The 20246-nt window shown below is 31.9% G+C and overlaps 1 protein-coding gene across 3 annotated transcripts in view; it reads left to right on the plus strand.

Annotated features, from left to right (window-relative positions):
- Positions 1-20246, plus strand: part of LOC114123044 (protein jim lovell) — a 57384-nt gene that overhangs the window by 15931 nt on the left and 21207 nt on the right. For 2 of the 3 annotated variants that reach the window (XM_050199837.1, XM_050199838.1), the window contains exon 1: positions 17999-18891. The exons of the other annotated variant lie outside the window; for it this stretch is intronic. In XM_050199837.1, coding sequence (XP_050055794.1) covers positions 18841-18891 — 51 coding nt within the window. In that variant the 5' untranslated portion in view covers positions 17999-18840. Of the gene's footprint in view, positions 1-17998; positions 18892-20246 lie in introns of those variants that run through there. 3 annotated transcript variants of the gene reach the window in all.

Below are 20246 nucleotides of genomic sequence, written 5' to 3' on the forward strand. Positions count from 1 at the left end.
CTGTATTATCTTTATTTATTGTTTAGGTTATTTAGTATAGGGTATAAGCTATTTTCAAAAAGTTGTTCATGCGGATATGCGGTAAATATACTGATAAATAAAGATAAGTACTGTAGCATAATTAAATGTGTAACATTTGAAAAAGTATCACTAGGAAGTCGACGATCGAAAGATATTATGTATTAAAAGTATACTTAAATAAATATTTTTAATAACATTACAATATTCTATCACTTAAAGTCATAACAGTTTTAAAATGTTGCATTTTTTTAGTTATACTATAGATTTGTATACATACAAAAGTACAAAACCCACAACTGTACAACTCAACTTTATTATCCTTCATTAAGCAACAAATCAATCCATGTCAATAAAATAAAATTATATAAAATCACAAAAATATTATATGAAATTGCTATAATTAATATCTTACTATCGTATATTTATATAACGCGTGTAGTAAACATGCGGCAAAATTGTATTTATTATCACTAGGAATGTTGTCAGATGAGATGACAACAGATTATACATTAGGTTGGCTGATCGCGATTAATAATTCGGCCAGATTATTCGCCCACACGTTTCTATTATTCATCGATCATATAAACAAAACCGATGCAGTCTCCTTTTTTACTCTGTATGATTTAGTAAATAATGATTTAGAGAATCCTTAGACTTTCTGATACGTTTAGTTTATTGAGTACTATACGTCCATTAGTGTAGGCGGATGGGTGTGTATATTATTATTTTCAAAAAATATTTTAAGTGAGTATTTTTTTTTATTATTTTGACATATAACTACTTGAGAAATATATAATATGATCGATCAACTATACTACACACATGTGTGATGTGTCCATATCATTATATCATTATACGTACGTCGCGTTTTTCATCACGATTTTGACAATTTCCTTCAGTTTTTTCCACTATTTATACATTTTTTTCTGCTCTCCGTCGTCTGTTCGTTTCGTTGCGGTAAGATCATATGAACCGGAGAACTGACGTGTGACCATCCAGTGCCGTTTCCTTGCCACAATGTCACGCTTCCAAACTATATCGGTGATTCCGAAATAACCGTCACATCCTCCGTCCGTGGGCATATAATAGTAATAAATAATAAATATATATATATAAATGTTGGAAAACGACTGGTGGGGGGATATAAAAGTGTGAGGTGAATGAAAAAAAAATAATAATAAAAATAAAAAACCTAAGAAGAAAATCGCTATTGTTAACACCTTTGATCTGTTCTCTGTTGGCTAATTAGCTCAGGCCATTATGTTTTTTCCGCGCAAACACACACACACACACACACATATATATATGCACGCACGCACGCACTCTACACTGGGACCGTATACACAGGAAATCTTTGGACTCCTCTCCGCCGCTGCCACTATGCAAGTGGTCTCATTGTTGTTAAATATAATATATTATATTATCGTCGTTGTGTAGGTATATAACAATAATAATATCTTCGGGTGATTCCGTGCCGATCGCTACTTGTTGTTGAGCCTCGGGTGATGGAAAAACATCACGTTACGGGTTCTCCTATGTTATTATTACTAAAAATTAGTGTTATTATTTTCTTTCTTTTGTTTCGTCATTGACTATGGATGCGAGATTTTTGGCTCTCGAGTTTCAATGACACGTATATAATACTTCGACAGCATCTCTTTTACTCTTTTAATGGAAACAGATGATTAAATTCATTATCGTTATTATTGTCAACTGAAGTTCTTCACGAAACACGTGTAACACCTGACTAGAAAAATAAATTAAACAATATTGCACGTTCTCAATCGTCTGGATACTGAACAAGAACGAACATTTTTAAAAAAAATTGTGGATAAAAAATGGTTTTATCACTATAAGTGTTTTATATTTTATACCATAACCTATATCGATAAACTATAAACGTTTTATGAATTAACCATGCAAAATAAAATTAATAATATTCAATATATTTGTTGAAATTGTTTTAATACTGTTTAAAATATGCATATTGAGTACCGTCGGATTTGTACTTCATTTGTATACATTTAAAACGTTTTTGAAATTTTTCAAACAGAGTTTTTTTCAAACCATATTTATTATGAAACCAAAGAGACCGACATAATTACGTAACAATATTAATATGTTTTTTATGGAGCGAACGATTTAAGTCGGAAACACGCATATATATTCTACAATGTAATAAACTTACGTACATATTATTATATATAGGTATATATTATACATACCATAATAATTGCCCGTTTTGATAAATCCATTTCGTGGCAAAGAATAATATACGCGTACACGAATAACAAAAATAACAACAACAACAACAACAACAACAACAATATAAACGACATCGAGTAAATGTCCATACTTCCACCAAGCCTCTGATTCAGAAATAACCGTCACATCCTCTTCGCCGCTGTGCACTGTGCAGCTAAGTGAGAGCATGCAGTAGCCATTGTTAACACGTTTGGACTGTACCACGTCGGTCGACGATAATAATTAACGGGAATCTCAATTATACGTTTTTGTATCATCTCTGTGCAGATGGGAAACCGCACAATTAGGGTACATTCGAAATCCGTTGTCTGTTGGTCTCTCCTCCGCAGCACAGGACTCACGCAGTCACGCCATTGTCGTCGTATTCGCGTGTGTATGCACCGAGCACGGACCGAACGTCGTCGATTCATATATTATTATCTGACGTAATAAACGCCGTTCGCGGGTGAGGCACCGCCGATCACGAACACAATCCGATACATCCTCTCTCCGTCGTCATAATCTTTGAAACCGATGTCAGCGGACCGAGGAAACAATCAAACGGGCCCGATCGTCTTATCTACACACTAATATGTATACGTGTATAATAACTTTTATATATTTTTAACAATGCACACGGTATTATTTATTTATTATTATTATTATGTTTAGTAATGCATAATATCGTGTTGTAGTTAATATACATATCGACATTATATTGTACGACGCAAAAACCAAACACTCAATAATTTCGGTGACGCCGAGTTATTTGTTTGCCGAATGGTGTTCTGCATCGTACTGCACGGTGCACTTACAAAATATATAATATTATACAGTACAATCTGTACAGCCCGCGTATCGTTTGTAACGATTATGATATTACGACGTACCGTACACCGATATTATGTTTGTGGCTTTATCAAGAGTGCATGTGTAACCTATTAATATGTGTGTATACAAACGGTATTAAACGAAACTATACGATATCACGCAGGTCGCAATAATACGATACTGAGTCCACCGAGTTCAGAAAAGGGTACCTGTGGTGTATAAATTGACGATCGAATAAAATCTCTGATATCGCGTTTGAGGAATATTCTAAACATTACACTATAGTATAATATCTGCGTACTGTGTTGCACATAAAGCGTATTCATATATTATGTATTTCATATATCATATCACAGTGTGTGTGTGTGTGTATGGAATTGCCTTTGTACATTCAAATACGTTCAAATATATATATATACGAGCATATTATGTATAATATGTAAGTAGGTAGTGAACAACGAGACCGGTCGTTTAATACAGTAGCGTATTCATAATCTTTGTACACATAGTGTGGTAGTTGGTTGTATCGTCCGTGTACGTCGTACACGAGGCGTTTGATAACTGTATGGTTTTCGTGCGTTATTGTTTCGTGTGAAACAAAACGGAAAAAAAATGCCCTCCACGACGCATATCCGGCCACGGGTTGGCATGTCGAACAAAACGTGCATGTGTGTTTTCAGAGAAACATTATCGATCCCCGGCCATCCCCGGTCCGTTTCCCTCATGTAGATTAGTTGGGCCCAAAGTTAAATTTCGTTATTACACACGAACACATTATAAAGGATATACGTATACGTTCACAATCGCGTGAGCAAGTTTAGGGGTTTCTGCGTCACACACATAAGACATTAGTACCCTACCGACTACTCACCCCCTACCACTGCCATGACACACCCCACCATATACGTCCACCGCCTCATCCACACCTCAACCCCGGACCCAGTGTTAGTAGTACGAGCAAGCTCCTCTCTCCGCCGTCCGCCGGCTCTCAGGCCAACCCCACCTTGCGTCGTTGCTGGACATACACACAGAGACTTAAGAATAAATGTCGGCCACAAGCCAACACACACAAACACGCACGTCTCCCTTTTGCATGCGTGTGCACACACACTTATATATATATATATATATATATATACGTACAATGTACATTTATATTCATATACATTATGTATAATGTATGTACTATATACTTATACGTATATGTGAACGTGTGCGAGTATGTGTATGAATATCGATTAAGCACGAGCAAGGACGGCTTCGTGTGGTCGGTAGGCCCGTGTGTCCCTTTTAGTCTTCTCCTCGGCGTCCCCCACACCCGCCACTGTACCGAGCCATACTACCCCTTTAATTAATTACTCGCAAAAGCTCGGGGAACTAAAGACAACAGGAGGGACATACGCGGGCGGAGGCCGACGTTTCTCGGACAGTAGCTAAGAAAACCGACTATGACGATAATAGTGATAAACTTCGGTCCAAACGTATACTGCGTGCAGTGTTGCAGTCAGGGTAGATAACCTTAGTGTCATTAGTGTAACAATAGCCCAGTTAATTGTCACCAGCAGAGCGTTTGAAATGCGTATGGGGACTATCATGGTATAATATATATATATATATACACATGCCGTTATCCGACGAGAGGATTTGACAAATTTACAGATATTCACCTTACGGTTGATGAAGTGTTCGTTTTTTTTTGTGTTTGCTTACAAGAGCCTTTACCTCTCTCGGGCGTAAGATATTCGTGCGCAAGTAAATTGGAGTATAAAGGCATATCTTATTACATGGAAAACACTCGGTTTTCACTATAGAAGATAATAAGTTTCTTTTTTTAATGAAAAGTTGTTGAGGTAGTATTCTATTTTATTTTAATTTATATCTTAAAATGATAGAAATGGCTTAAATTTATTTCCTTGTATAATTCTTCTGAAATATACTAAGGAAACCTTTATAATATGTTTTAAACTAAAATTAAACGAATCTCTATTAAGTATTATATTTAAACTTAATATATTATACGAAATAACAAAATAATCTTTATTACTTGTTATAATAATTTGTCTATATTTCAATCCATTTATATAGATTTTTAATATTTAATTTTTTACAATTAGAATACATTTGAGTGCAGTAAATATTATATTATATTATAATACGTAGGTATTGTAGTTTTTATTATTATTTTAATTTGTTTACCATAGATTCGTATTGCATACTAACATATGACTTCCTCGTCATTAATATATATTTACATATAGACATTAGTTATTTTAAACAAAAATCTTATTTTTAATAATAGGTAATTGTTTATTTATTATTATTATTCTGTATTGAAAATTGAAATAATTGTATAAATAGATAACTTAATTGTCTTAGGCCTTAGTAAGTTTAAGACATTTTTCTGATACAACTAAACATAGTATAGCATTGTATCATTGTATAGTATGTTTAATTTATAAATGGTTATAGAATGCAAAATACAGTTTGATTAATTGTTTGGCCTTAGCGATAAATTACATTCGATACCACGATTTTTGATATAATCCAATAATGATCTGTAACTAAATATTAATGTTCGGTGAATTTTTCAAATGTATACAGGAAACATGCTCCGTTTTCAGACTTTCTCCGGAGGCTATACCTAATGTTCAACAAATGATACTTACCATATTCTTTTTACTATAATAATCACTAGTCCATAGATGATTGTTTCTTTTTTACTTAGTAGACTTTCTATTTAAAATCTCTTAACACGTCCATATCAAATACGAAAAATACTGTTTGTCTTACTTATTTATCTGTGAACAAAATTGCATAATTTATTTTGATAGCTTTATCCATACGACCTCATCGCCTCATACTCTCTACTATATTTTACACTTGAACTATTGATACCTATGACAAAGAACATCAATGATTATTAATCATTTTAAAGAAATATTTTCTGACTTTAATGGATTAAAGCTACCAGTTAAAAATTCATAAAAAATAATTAAAATAATTCTAAAATAAAATTTTTTCAAACACAATACTACGATTGACCTATAAAGGCCATATATAAAGATAATATTTTTACGATTTTTGAAAGTTTATTAACAAAATATTAATCGACACATATACAATATACATAAATCCATTTTCCACAATCCTGTGCGAATATATTTAATAATAGGTCGTAGCCCGTATGTGGATGGAATTTTTATTCATATGAAATATTGACTTTGTAATGATAGTCATAATAAGTTATAGATAGGATAAAAAAACTATTGTGATAAAATAATTTAAATTTTTCCCCATTATACATTATTCATTTAAATTATGTAGTGATTACCGATTAAATATTTGTTTTACAACTATATTATATGAGTTCAATAGCAGTTCTATGAAAACCATCGTTAATAGATTAATTTTGTACATATATCCATTGTATTTTACGTTTGAATTATAAAGTTATCAGCACCTATGGATATTAATAAATAATAAAAATAATCTACGTTGACATTAACATATAATATTCCTATTTAAATGATATAATAAATGTATCATAAACATAAAAAAACAAGTTTAACAATAATTAATAATACCTAATTATTAATTATCATATTAAAGTACAAGGTATTTGAATTAATTTGATTATTGCTTAAAATCTATTAAGATTACGTGACAAACATGAAAAACAAAACAAAGCCCATCGCAGTATATTTCTACATATTGTACTGGACCTCAGAATAACAGTAAAGATCGTTGAAGAGCCATAAAGTATCGCACACAATATACTATAATACTTGTATTGTCTACCGTACATAATATTATAAGATACCGGCATAATTGAGCGTTGAGTTTGCCAGCCAAATGATTCGCCTTCTGGATATTTGATTCGCATTTTACCTCCCACGTCAAGTTATTATTTTTAATATGTTTTCACTTATTTTTTTTTTCATTATTCCCATCTTTATTCGTGTCGACCTGTCATCGTTGAAAAATCGAATAAAACCACGAATACCGTGGTAAAAAAAAAAAGACACCGCCTCGGGAGACGGACATCTCTCATACGAAGTCAATTACCGAATTATCATGCTCCTGGTGTTTAAATGATTAATGTGTACTCTATGGTCGGCACGGTCGCGGTGGGTTGGAATAAAAAAAAAAAAAAAAACGAAAAAGACGGGAAAACATTAAGTATCTTACCCACCGGATGCAAATTACCTCCAAGACGTCGTCATTAGACCACGATTTTTTCCGTGCGATAGGATATATCATAAAGACGCCTTTTTTTTATTTTTCCTAGCAACGTTTTGTTTCTATGTGTGTGCGGACGTGTGCGTGTGATCGCGCTGGTGTCAGTGTGTGTATGTGTGTGCCATCATTAGTCTTCAATCTACCTGAGCGTGACAATGTTTCCAGGGTCGAAAACAGACGTGAACACCGTGTACACTTCCGACGAGTAGGTATATTATAATGCGTCAAAAGTGCCGGTTTACGGAGAGACGCTGTGTGCACATATTATATAGATAGGTACCGCGACTGCATTCGACGGCCGAAGTACACGACATTTGTTTACTGAACAATTTATGAGTTTATTATTCGATTTTGTTGACTTATTGATTTATCCCGCTTCGGCTGAACCTTATAACCGTATGTTATTAAACGTTTATTAATCACCCGAGCCACTATATGTTACACCTTATACCGTTAATTTACTTTATCATAATAATATTATTTTTATTAATTGTCATCGATATTAAGACTCTGAAAAATAGAATTTTAGAAATATTTACTTATATTCTTCATGTGACGTGTCTACATTAATGACTATTAGTTCCTAATATTACTATCATCGTACATAATATTATAAGTTATAATACGATTAATACACTTTTATTATACAACTACATTCGGATTTGATTTTTTCACACCTTTTTTTTAACCTCCAATTGCGGTGACACATCATGCATTATAACTACAGTACTTAAGAAAACCAAAACTCGAGGCCTCATTAATATTCTAACAAATATTAGTACATATAAAATCATTGGGTTGAACCAAATTGGTTCTACTTGTTGCAGGTATATCTACCTAAAAATCAAACGCTAGTCGCACTTTAAACTCAAAATGGTTGCATAATTTTGAATAAGTCACAAGTGTCACAAATGAAAAAAAATATTGGTAATCAACTCTCTTAATATATATTGTTTTTTACATAATTATAATATTATATCTATTATATAATAATCTGCGCAAGTTTTCAATGAACTATAATAATTTTAACACGTTTATGGTTCTATAAAAGCCAACAAAATTTTTATTAGGTTGTAAAATGTTTGTGGTTTCCAACTTTATTTTACATATTACATTTATTATTATTTTCTTATTGTAAGTAAAGGGGTAGAAAAACGGACAGTTATTTTTAAAATCACGAAGACGTCGCATTATTGCACAAAGTATATTATTATATACATTATAGGTACATATTATAGTATATACTTCCATTTTACTATTTTTTTTTATCTACATAAAAATATTGCGCTTGTACCGATTACCATTTTGTTGGACGGCTATTGGTATCAACAATTGTCCGGTTCACGGGATCGTCTAACGTACGTAAGCGTAAATTGTATAAAAGCAATACAGATAGAAAATGCTAACGGAATGGCTTATCATAGTGTTACTATAGTTAGTCTCGCAATTACATTATCGTCTAAATTACACATTGGTATATGGATCCCGACACCAGTGTATTTCACCATAAATGTGATTTTTTGATCTTAGAAAAAAAAAACAACAACTAACTGCCGAACAAATGTATATTTCACGAACATTACCACCAACATTAGAATATTATGAACGTTTTTTCTAAAAAAAAAAAAAAAAATGGTGCTTCTACTCATTCGTTTGTGACATTTATTGGTCAAACCTAAGCTTATTTAGTCGAGTAAATATATATATATATGATATTATGTAAGTGATGTGAACATCATAAATTATAAGCGAAAAGTTAATTCTTGAAGTGATTTGTCATCGCTTTTGTCTATATAAGTACTAGGTATGTAATTTTATATAATCAAAAAAAAAATCGTTTTTTTCTTCTCTTTTTTTCATCCTTCGCATAGAATTACCTATTACCTATTACACATAAACAGGATTATAATATGTGCCGGCGTGACAGGAAAAAACATAAACAGTGACGTCTACTAGTCAAAACATTAACGTCTCTTTTTTTTCTACCTCTATCCGCCTTGTACCGCGTGTCATATATAATATTGTTGTTTCTTTTCTTCCATCAGCTGGTAATGACCGCCGCCCTCATCACGTTTTTATATTAAGTGCAATGATACGTTAACCTAACCTGACTCATGACCGAATGGCAAAAATCACACAGGCCCGTTCAAACACGGCCTATAGATGATATTGTTATATATAGAACGAAATTCTGGCTAATGATCGGTTAAAAATTAAATGGAAAAAGTATTAACACGAAAAGAAATAGAATGCAATTCGTAATAATTATTATCATTCTGACCTAAATTCGACTGAATCTCGTGATGTATATTTTATACAATGCAGTCCAAACAATTATTTTACCACTATTCCGTAGATACTTACAATACCGGCTTTGTACTCGTATGTAGAGCGTATTAATATCGTGGTTACTGGTTTCAAACGTATAATTGTATTATGTTATAATATGTGTTTAATAATATGCAGTCAGTCCGGGCAGTCTATCCGTCTTGGCGTTAGTCGTTTACTTTATTTAACGACATTTTAGTGATCTAAATAATAATTGACGATTATAACATTTACGGGTACCATATATACTCTCCATACGAAAGTTTAAATTGGTCATTGGTTCTATTTCGAAGTTAATACACATTAAATATTAAATACTATACTAGTATGTAGAAAAAACTATAGGATTTAACAAATTCTGAAATTATTTTTGAAGCGGAGTGATTTTTTCATACGTAACCATATTTTTTTACCAACTTGATTATATTTGAGTACATTTATAATTTATGGTTGTTTTATGGTTGTTAAGTTGTTAAAATATGTATTGCTATAAATATATAATAATATGTTTTCAGAAATCTTATACAACCACCTACACAATAATCAACTCAGCATAGATTTCGTAAATAGACATAATTAGTATGTCAATATGTCATAATATGTGATAGTAGGAGGTTCATTATGGTTTTTATTGTACTGAATGGTTAATGTGGTAACGTTATATTATTTAAATGCTGACTAAAATTTTAGTATTCAGAGTGTGTTTAATTAATACTTTCTGCATGGATATATTGAAAATCCATAAATTATATTATACGATTTAACAACGATATTCAAATTTTTTTTATTTTCCTAATGTTATTATAATCAATTTTGAGCTATTCGAGGTTGTTATTTTTATTTTTGTTTGGACTACGATATTGTTTATTTATTAAATTGGAGTTAAAAATATTATTTAACGACTTAAATTAACCACAAAATGAATATCAATTATTTTCGCAAAGAACAATATACAATTTTTGTAATTAAATGGTAAGGAAAAAATATCCATGTATAAAGTACGTGCAGTACTTATAGCGTAGTGATCGCTAATCGTACTAATAAAATCTATAGTACCTACATAATATAATAAGTCGTCTTGCAATATTATAACATGTGAGACATTGTACTGAATTTATTAATGTATGATGATAATTGCATAGATACGAATTTTTAAAACGTAAAGGTACTACTCGACTTGTAGAAAAAAAAATTCTTAACTTTCCATCGAGTATAATATAATATATACGAACGAACGTTGGTATAAATGTATACAAGTCTATAGAAGCAGGACACGAAGATTTGTGCCCACGCTCATGTATTATAACCCCTTGTTTGTCTTTTGACTCGTTTCGACATATATGACATAATATTATATTATATATATATACATCACAGTTATATACCTAATATTATATCATGACACACCGATATTAAAACCGCACACAACTCTGTCTGAAGCGTGATGTTTGTCGCTCTGTATTTTAACCCTCAAAAAGATATTATACATATACCTACATAATGTTATAATAATATATGAACGTCAAATTGTCTGGTTTATTTATAAAGATATATGAAGATCTAAAAAAGTTATTACATAATATAATAGTGAGTGATGACAATGGTAATAACAATCCATAAATGCGTATCGGTGCAGTCACTGCAGTTCGGAGTTTTATTGATGTCTGTGCAGTAGGGCTGCAGTGGAAGCGGTGTTAGTGGTTGCACCGTGGACTTTGCGGTGCGTATTATTTATATATATATAAATTGTATGGGGGAAACGAATCCATCCCCTTGCGAAAACGTGAATGACCACTTAACAAGCTGTTGGGGTCGTAATACCCTGTTTGGAACTAAATGCATCCTTTTTTTCTTTTTTTTGCCCTTTTTATCCGGGTCAGTAGGCCGTCAAGGTCCATTCAAGAAAAAATGTTCTCTCCCCAAATCTATACCGCATAGATAACTACAACTCACGGTCATATTCACTAGCTTTTTTATTTTTATTTACTGCACCCACATAAGATAGCAAAGTACATTGACACCCCTGCACACAACGTGCAGCGCGTAATTGGTCCACTGGCGGTCCGTAACGTAAATGGATCAATTACGGAAATGCGTCAGATGTAAATGCGAATGTTTGGCAAACTGCTGATGGGCAGAGTTTGGCTGATAAATATCCGGAAGTTCCGAATAGGGTTGAACGTACCGGGTGGACCGTGGCATACCCAAATCTACGAAAATTCGTAACATGTAGGGTACACACCGACGTGTAATCTACCAAAGTAATTTAGTTGACGCCAAGACGTTCAAATAATCGCATCCAATCACTTGTACATTTCGTGTACTAAAATAGTTTTATGTGTGTAATATACCTGTAATACCAATAATGGTACAGAAATTAGGCTGTACGATTGATGGCATTTTTGAATTCATTTTTCCTTTTCGTCGATAAAAAAAAAAAAAACGTGTATTACATTTTGACAACGTCGTTAATCAATCGTAAAAGAACATTTAAATGAATACGCAATGACAGTATTTGTCAATTGGAGTATAACAATAAAGTTTGTCAAACTCAAAATTACAAATTGATTTTGTTTTTGTTTTTAAATATATGTATACAGCTAATCGTTTGATGTATACTACCTATATCCATAACATATTTTAACGCTTTACTTTCGTGCTTTTAACTGTTGAAAAACTATAACATACTTTTCAGAAAATGTTTAAATTATATAACTTCATTTCTTTTTTATTGTGTTATTTTAATTATAATTTTTAATAATTCAGCATTAAAACAACTTATAGACTGTTTTAAAAATTAATTATTGTGTTCAATGAATTAACAAATGACTTTAATTTCATAATTTATCTTTTTGTTGATTATTTACATTTTATAAATTTAAACTAATTTAACCGATTTTTTTTTTTATTTATATTTTTCAAAATAAATATATTATCAGTTAATTTAAATAAAATATAAGGCCATAAGGAAAGCATTTTAATCAGTTCAATAAAAATACGCGACTTAAATGTTTTCCTTTAAATCAATATTCAAATATAAAAATTAAATATATAATTTTACTACCTAAATTCGCATTAATATGATATGAATGATATGATTTCATTATTCGTAAATAGCGATGTTAAAAATTCAATTTTAGGAAATACCATTACCTCGCAAAATAACTCGTATTTTAGCAATATTTCATTCAATTGTTTATTATTTATTATTATTATTTTTTTTTTTTGCTACTGCAGGATGAATATAATGTATTTCTTAATATGAGTTTGTCAGAAAACGCATATCATTGTTATACAATATACAATACCATGTATGATTATGGAATTAAATTTGAACATCAGCAACATTGCAGACTTACTGTGATGTATTATTTACCAACGGTATGGAAATTGCAACCAACTCTCGTCTGTTATTATCATTACCATTATTATTGGTTATTTTTTTTTCCGTATTACGAATGTGCGTTATTATAAAATATACCGTCGCATTGCTGCGGCGAAGCAGAGTGCGACGACGAGGCTTTAACACACGAACTGCACAGTGGGTTTTTTTAGGGCTAAATAAGAAAGGGGGTTCGGTAACAAATGAGAAGAATATAATAAGAAACGGCGGGGTGGAAAAAAAGGGGAAGAGGAAACAGAGTTCGGACCTGTGCAGCGCGGAAAATAGAATGTGCGGTGCAGGTCGGGGGAGGTAGAAAGACAATGCACACACACACACGTACTTACACAGACACACGCGCGCGCTAGCGAACGCACGCACACATATTATACACCCTCGTCGACTTATAATTTGCCCGACCGCGCTACCCTCTCACACACCCCTCTAGTCATCATAACACTTCACCCCCGTTAGTTTTTACTTTTACTTTTTTTTTTTTTTAATGTAAAAAAAAGATCAATATTATCATCTTTTTAAAGGCTACACGCACCCCACATACCCAACCCGATTTTAAGAAATCGTTATAATCACGTTTCGCGAGAGAACCCCGTGAGTGGTGGGTTCGATGGGCAAGAGGGGTGGTGTTGGGTAAAATGTGGTCGCGTAGGGGGAGAGTATTGATATTTAGCGTTATTAAGAATACTAAAAACTCTGCGCGTAAAAGTGTACTTTCGCGATTCGTCGGCTGTGTGCCCACATAAATGTAATAATAATATTATTTCACACGACACAAAACTTCAGAACCTTGCCATTCGTTTGCGGTGGGACAAAAAGATGGTTTTGTATTGTGTTTACACCACGAGTATTTCGGAACGACAAGCTAATATCTATGATGATTGATGGCGATCTAGTAAATGGACGCGTGTACGTATTGTAGACTGTAGTCATCCGATCTCGCTGCGAGTATAATTAAAAACCGGACGAATTTACAAATTATATGCACTAAAGTTATTATTATGTTATTACTAATAATAATAATAATAAATAACAAAAAAAAAATCATATGTACACAAATATTATTAGGCTCGAGGTCAGTGGCTCAATTGTTCAAAAGATATAAGCTAGTACTATATTAGTCAATTTCTGTTTACGTTCTCGTTTGGTTGTACAACGCGTCGGGTAATTGGATAATGTATATTATGAAAAAGGTATGATTACACCAACGCATAAGTTTTGTATTCTTCATTATGCATATTATTATATGTTCATCATATGCATCATGTATCTATTCGTGTACTTATATTGCTCATATATTCACAAATATACAATATACCTACTACTACACGTACGCCTAATCTTAAAACGACACAGTTGAATTTCTAGTATTTGATTCGACAAAATTGAATGGTTTTAATAATATACAGAAAAGCAGATAATACATATAGATTCACTATATTATAACGCATATATTAGTATTTATTGTTCTTCTACTATAAATTATAATACGTATATGTATTTACTCTATATTATTTTAAATAAATAACAATTATTAAATGCTAGGTATGGAGAAATAATAAATATCTATGGGTATGAGATTAAATTTCAAGCCATTTTTATTATCATCGTATTATGTTACGACTAGAGCTAACCATAAATTCCCAGGGGTCTACGGAAATGGGAACTTTCTCGGGAATAATAAAATTAAAACCTATATTATTTAATGTCATTTTTTTTTCTAATAATAGTCACTTTAAAAAAATTATTAATTATAATAGAGCAACTACTATGATATCCAAGTGAACCATTTAAGTATTATTATATCGTGTAACTATTATTAACCTTCAACCCTATGTTTGAAGTATATTGTAAGTGAGAAATTCTGTACAAATAGCATGCATTGGACCTTGGGTGTTATGTATTTAATTTTTATTATAGAGATAAACTACGATGCTGTGTCTTTTTATTGTCATTGAACTCAAAATATCTAATATTATAATGTACTGTTTCTATGACGAGTGCCATATAGGTGTTGATATATATAGTTTATTAAATAACTTTAAATTATAGTACAATTCAATTTAATATTTTATGCTTAACAAATTAAATACTCTATACATTTTCTATTGTTCTATGATTCCATTTAATAGCAATTCTGCATATTTTAATATACTTAAGAGCTCAAACATTTTTATAATTGTAAGTATTAATAGTATTATACACAATGTTATAACCACAAAAATATTACCTAAAATTCCCAAAGTTTAACAAAAATACATAAACTTATTTTCGTTAGAATTTTGAAGCATACGATACATAGGTACACTTTTCAATTTACAGCAAATCAAACTTGATTAAACATAGTTAAATTATTATTATTATTGTTATTATTTATAATTAAATGATTGTATATTATAACATTCCAATAAAAATGCAACGCATACATAAATATGAAAAAAAATTAATACCTATTTGTTTTAATTTTTTTTTATATGTATTAATTTTCGATTGATTAAAAGACAATATCAATTAAATTTGTTTTTCACTTAAAATAATTTAAGTTTACATTCAATTTGATCTAAATATTTGAATATCTAATTGATTTACGCTAATAGTTAACAATAGTTAACATAATGAATATAGATTAATAAATATTAATTGTTTCTTGTAATTTTTTTCAAGCTCCATAGTCCATATTAATCCTCGAACATTCCCGTGAATTCACTCCACCCCAAGTTACATTCCCGGAAATTGTTCAATCTTAATCCCTAGTTATATGTCTAATGTAATAAATAAAACACCTGATAATTTGTAGTTTGAGCTAGTAGTTTAGTATATTATTCAGATGACGAGTGATATAACGATATTTTTCAAACGAAATTTATAAATTATTCGATTTTATTTTTGATAAAAAATGATATAAATAGTATTGTACTTGTATACCTATTGTTTATTTCTCAAAGTTTTTACGCGGAAACATAATCTCGAAAAATCATTCACATTGAAATATTTTTAGTGGTATCTGATATTATATTAAATAAATAAAATGATCCATGTATTTAATATTATACATCTAATTGTAACCTATATGATTATACGGTATATGTTACTATAGCAAATGTTTTACTTTATTAGTTCAGTAATGTATAATTAATATATGCCTACTGTACCAATTATCAACTAAATATATTGAAAAAGACAAACAAAAAATTATCGGATATTATGTATATTATAACAAATTATTTATTATAGATTTTAAAAGTTATTATACTATAAGAAAATTAAACGTCTTCATGTTTGCCAATAATCCATAATGTACAAAATATGATTGAAAAAAAAATAATAAATAAAACTATAATCAGCTTTATAGATAATAATGTATAAATATATATATTATATATGTATACATTCGCTAAAAAGAACTTAAGAAAGTTCCTTAATCCGTTTTGTCTTTAATAGCACTTTAACAATATACAAAAAAAATAAATGAAATAAAATAAAAATAAGTTCAGTCGAAGTAAAATACATTATTTATACTAAAATTAATTTATTGCTTTTGTAGCTGTTAAATAATAACACATTACACCTATAATACGTTAAAAAAAAATAATAATAATATAAGCTAATAGCTGGTACATTGTAATAGTTCAAAATGTATTATTATAATAATATAAATACCATTCATATCGTTAATAATTATATTATTATATTAAAAATACGACCTTATTGATATTCTTTTGTTCATAAAAATAAAATTTTAAATGTCGTATTATAAAGAATATAGACTACCATGCTTACTCCTTAAAGCCTCAACTGAGGAAAGTTACCAACTACAGTGACTGAATTATATTCAACCCATTTAGTGATTATTATCTGCATATTCATTTTACATTTTGTATTTTATTTACAATTTCTAGTTTTTATCTAGTCAATTGTTTGTTGAATGTTGTGAAACCATATGAATATAATACATTATATACTTACCTCCCCCCCCCCGCCACGTCTATGATTTTTCGAGTTGATTAGTTATGATAATCACCATGCGTACTATTTCAACACCATATCGTATACTGTATAGGGTGACTATGTACAGAATATTTTTGACAAGAATAAATCATTATCTTGGTTAATTACTGTGATTGAAAATTAAAATGTTCCCACTTAGTTGTATAGTTATTTTAACACTACATTTAAAACATGGTTAGTTTTAACAATGTTTTAGAGTCGTAACTATGATTTATGAAACTTTTAGTTCTAATTTGAAATTACCAATTCTATATTTAATAAATAACGATTATATAAAGAATTATAAGGTATCTATACGTAAATAATTCTTAGGTTTTTATTAATACAACAAGTGGTCATGGAATTGGCATACGCGAACCTCGATTATCGGTTATTATGTCAGATCTAAGTCGTTAACTAGTCTGTTGGGGACTTGTCCAGATGAAAACTTAACAATAATTCCGCAAAAGTCATATGGTTAGCTATGGTTCATAGCTACGACGTAAAAGTCTAGCTCGTCCCGGATATATGGGGCATTTGCCCGTTTGACTCGTGTTCGCAACGGTCGATCGGAATGCGATACGAAAACGACAGAAAACTCGTGGAACGGTGTGCGAACGGTCTGTGGGTCTGGCGACGACTTCGGGTTTTAGGGCGGCGGACTCGCAGTCGCCAGTCAAGTTACGATCTCGTCTGATGATCGACGGCACGTCTTCGCGGGCGTCAGTGACGGCAAGAAGCGATCGAAAGGCAGTGGGGAGCTCGCGAAATCACAACGGTCACCGGCGGACGCTGATCGACGCGCGGCCGGGAAGGTGTCCACATCGCGAGGCATGACATCGCCGGGACGAGCGCAAGCGGGTGAACGCCTACCATATAAGCGTTTTTTCTTATCGTTATCGTGGTCGTCGTCGTCGTATGTGCATATTATAAAGCCGTCGGCGGTGGGTCAGCCAACCCTTCAAAGACGCTTTTCGGAGCGCGCGCCGCCGCCGCGTAGTGCCGAGTCGACCGCCGCCGCGACGACGGCGTTAGTGGCGTGCGTGGCGAGGCGGCGGCGGCAGTGGCGTGACGTGTGAAGGGCGACGAGGAACCGGCGGGGGCGGGTTAGCGTCTACGGCGAACGGTGTCGAGTCGCGGAGGTCGCGGTGGAGGAGTAGGAGGAGGGCGGTCGCATGCAAATACACGCGCGCACACACACACACACACGCGCGCACACGCTCTCACTCGGTCGGTCGGTCGGTCGGCACACGCACACGCACACAACTAGTCATGTTAAAACCATCACATGCCGCTGCCCTCGGCACACGCTAACGTGCGTCTTCCGCGGACGGAGGTGTTTTACTGTTCGCTCGTACACGCGTCGCGTTCATATACTTCACTCATCCTCGTCGGTGCTTTTTTTCACACACATTCATTATTATTACTACTACTAATATTAAATAATAATATCCTCGTCGACCGCATCGTTGTTATAATAATACAAATATTAAAATAATTATTAATTAAAATATTTTTATCGTCGTCGTCGTCGCAATTTATATAGGTACGAATTACGCGATATTTTGAAAATCGCGAGTGCGTGTGTATGTGGGTGGGCAAAGGGTGCACCGTACACGTCTCCGCCGACGACGATGTTGCGCGGACAATGTTCGATTGGCCGGCGGTCAGCGGGTTGATCGTTTGAATTCGACTCGTTTTCGCAGTTTCTCGTTTTTCGTTTCCCGCCGGGGAACGGTTTTGAAAGTATCCGTCTCGTCTTCTCGTCCTCGCGCCAACGACGCTGATCCAAAATGATCGACAGACGACCCGATTTGGAGGTGATCGACGTATCTCAGAACGGGGTAAGATCCAATATCGTTATTGTTACCGTGTAGTCGTTTGATTTTTCTCGTTTTACACTTTTTTTTTTTTTTTTTAATGGTGATACGACATGGGTTTTTCGGAAATAGGAGGAAAATTATAATGTCTCGCAATGTACCTTTTTTTTTGCCATCTCGCAATCGTTTTGGATTTGAAGAAAACACAATAATATCGTATTGTTTTCACTAATACGAAAAAATATTTAGGTACCCGAAATAACATTTGGGGATAGAAACACGGAATATTGTATTTAAGCCAATAGTTTAAGGAACAACACCACGTCATTATCTTATTTATCCGTAAACATGACCAACGAGTGTGTTTACTTAAATCGTAATTAAAATCATATTAAGTACACTATTTTCACTCATACGTATTTATATATTGTGTAAAAAAAACCGTGATTATGATACAATTCATATTATATTATTATTATGATGTGCATATATGCACTATGAAAATTGTAATTGATAATAATTTATGGAAAACGAATATTAACTGTTGGTTTATCACGGTAATAAAAGTTAAAACAAATACGAATAAAAAAACCGATATCCGTATAGCGTAATAAATACTATGGTGTTTATAGACGTATATAGTATAGTACATGCGGGTGAGTGTAAAAATAAAGCGCTGGGAACTTCCCGCCAAAAAAAGGCTATCGCCGCGGTATAAACATTTGAAATGCGTGTGTAAAATAGAATTTTATTAGAATTTACAATTTAGTATTTACCTCCGGAAATTGTTTCGTCCCAATATAGACGGTATTGACTGTTTTTCTATGCCTATGATATACGATCAGTTTTTAATAACATTGAAACAAATCAAATATGATTTAAAATTTAAATATGATACATCGATGAACTTAACTGGCAAAACAAACTCCATGCTCTATGTAAAATGTACATATAAATATATAACTTAGGTACATAATGTTATAAAATAATATTATACAGTAATATATGCAATGTTATAATTTTTACGCATTATTATTGGTTGTCGTGACTTGAAATAATAATAATAATACAACGTTTGATTTATCTAAATTTTATAATTTATTAGCTTCTATATTACATTTGATATTTCAATAGAAAAAAAAATATTATTTTAGTATTTCATACCTTTTTATACCTTTTTACACCTTGTTTTTATGTACTAGCATTATAAATTGTTTAAGCAGATAAGTCGTTGTTCATTCACAATTTCTTAAAATGATTATTTTTTCATAAAATATATGAATAAAATCTATCTAATTTATTTTTAAATGAGTATCGTCCGATTTTTTTTAAAATCTATTAATTAATACCATTACATTAAGCTTATACAGTTATAGACA

The sequence above is a fragment of the Aphis gossypii genome, chromosome 2 (assembly GCF_020184175.1).
Source record: "Aphis gossypii isolate Hap1 chromosome 2, ASM2018417v2, whole genome shotgun sequence".
Taxonomy (NCBI): domain Eukaryota; kingdom Metazoa; phylum Arthropoda; class Insecta; order Hemiptera; family Aphididae; genus Aphis; species Aphis gossypii.